The following is a 225-nucleotide window of genomic DNA, read 5'->3' as shown; positions in this document are numbered from 1 at the left end:
CCTGCAGCACCATGGGCTCCAGCCAAGCACCGGGGTGTGGTGGGTGCCAGCGGGGGGGTGGGCAGCAGGGCACCCACTAACCCGGCTCTCCTTCTCTCCCCTCGCAGCACCTCTACAACTCGGCTGCCTTCAAAGCCCGCACGAAAGCCCGGAGCCGGGTGCGGGACAAACGGGCGGACGTGCTGTGATGGACAGAGGGGGGCAGAGCCCCCAGCCCTCCTGGAC

At 69.3% G+C, this 225-nt stretch overlaps 1 protein-coding gene across 1 annotated transcript in view; it reads left to right on the top strand.

Annotated features, from left to right (window-relative positions):
* LOC104492204 (interferon-related developmental regulator 2-like) overlaps positions 1-188 on the top strand; it is a gene marked incomplete at its 5' end in the record, with an annotated part of 2,391 nt that extends 2,203 nt beyond the window's left edge. Inside the window, one exon of the mRNA XM_010134726.1 lies at positions 85-188. Within this exon, the coding sequence (XP_010133028.1) occupies positions 85-188 (104 nt within the window). The remainder of the gene's footprint in view (positions 1-84) is intronic.
* Positions 189-225: the final 37 nt, after the last annotated feature.

This window comes from Buceros rhinoceros, unplaced genomic scaffold, assembly GCF_000710305.1.
Source record: "Buceros rhinoceros silvestris isolate BGI_N320 unplaced genomic scaffold, ASM71030v1 scaffold34420, whole genome shotgun sequence".
NCBI lineage: Eukaryota > Metazoa > Chordata > Aves > Bucerotiformes > Bucerotidae > Buceros > Buceros rhinoceros.
Note: the sequence above shows the minus strand (reverse complement) of the source record. Positions and strands in the feature narration are given on the sequence as shown.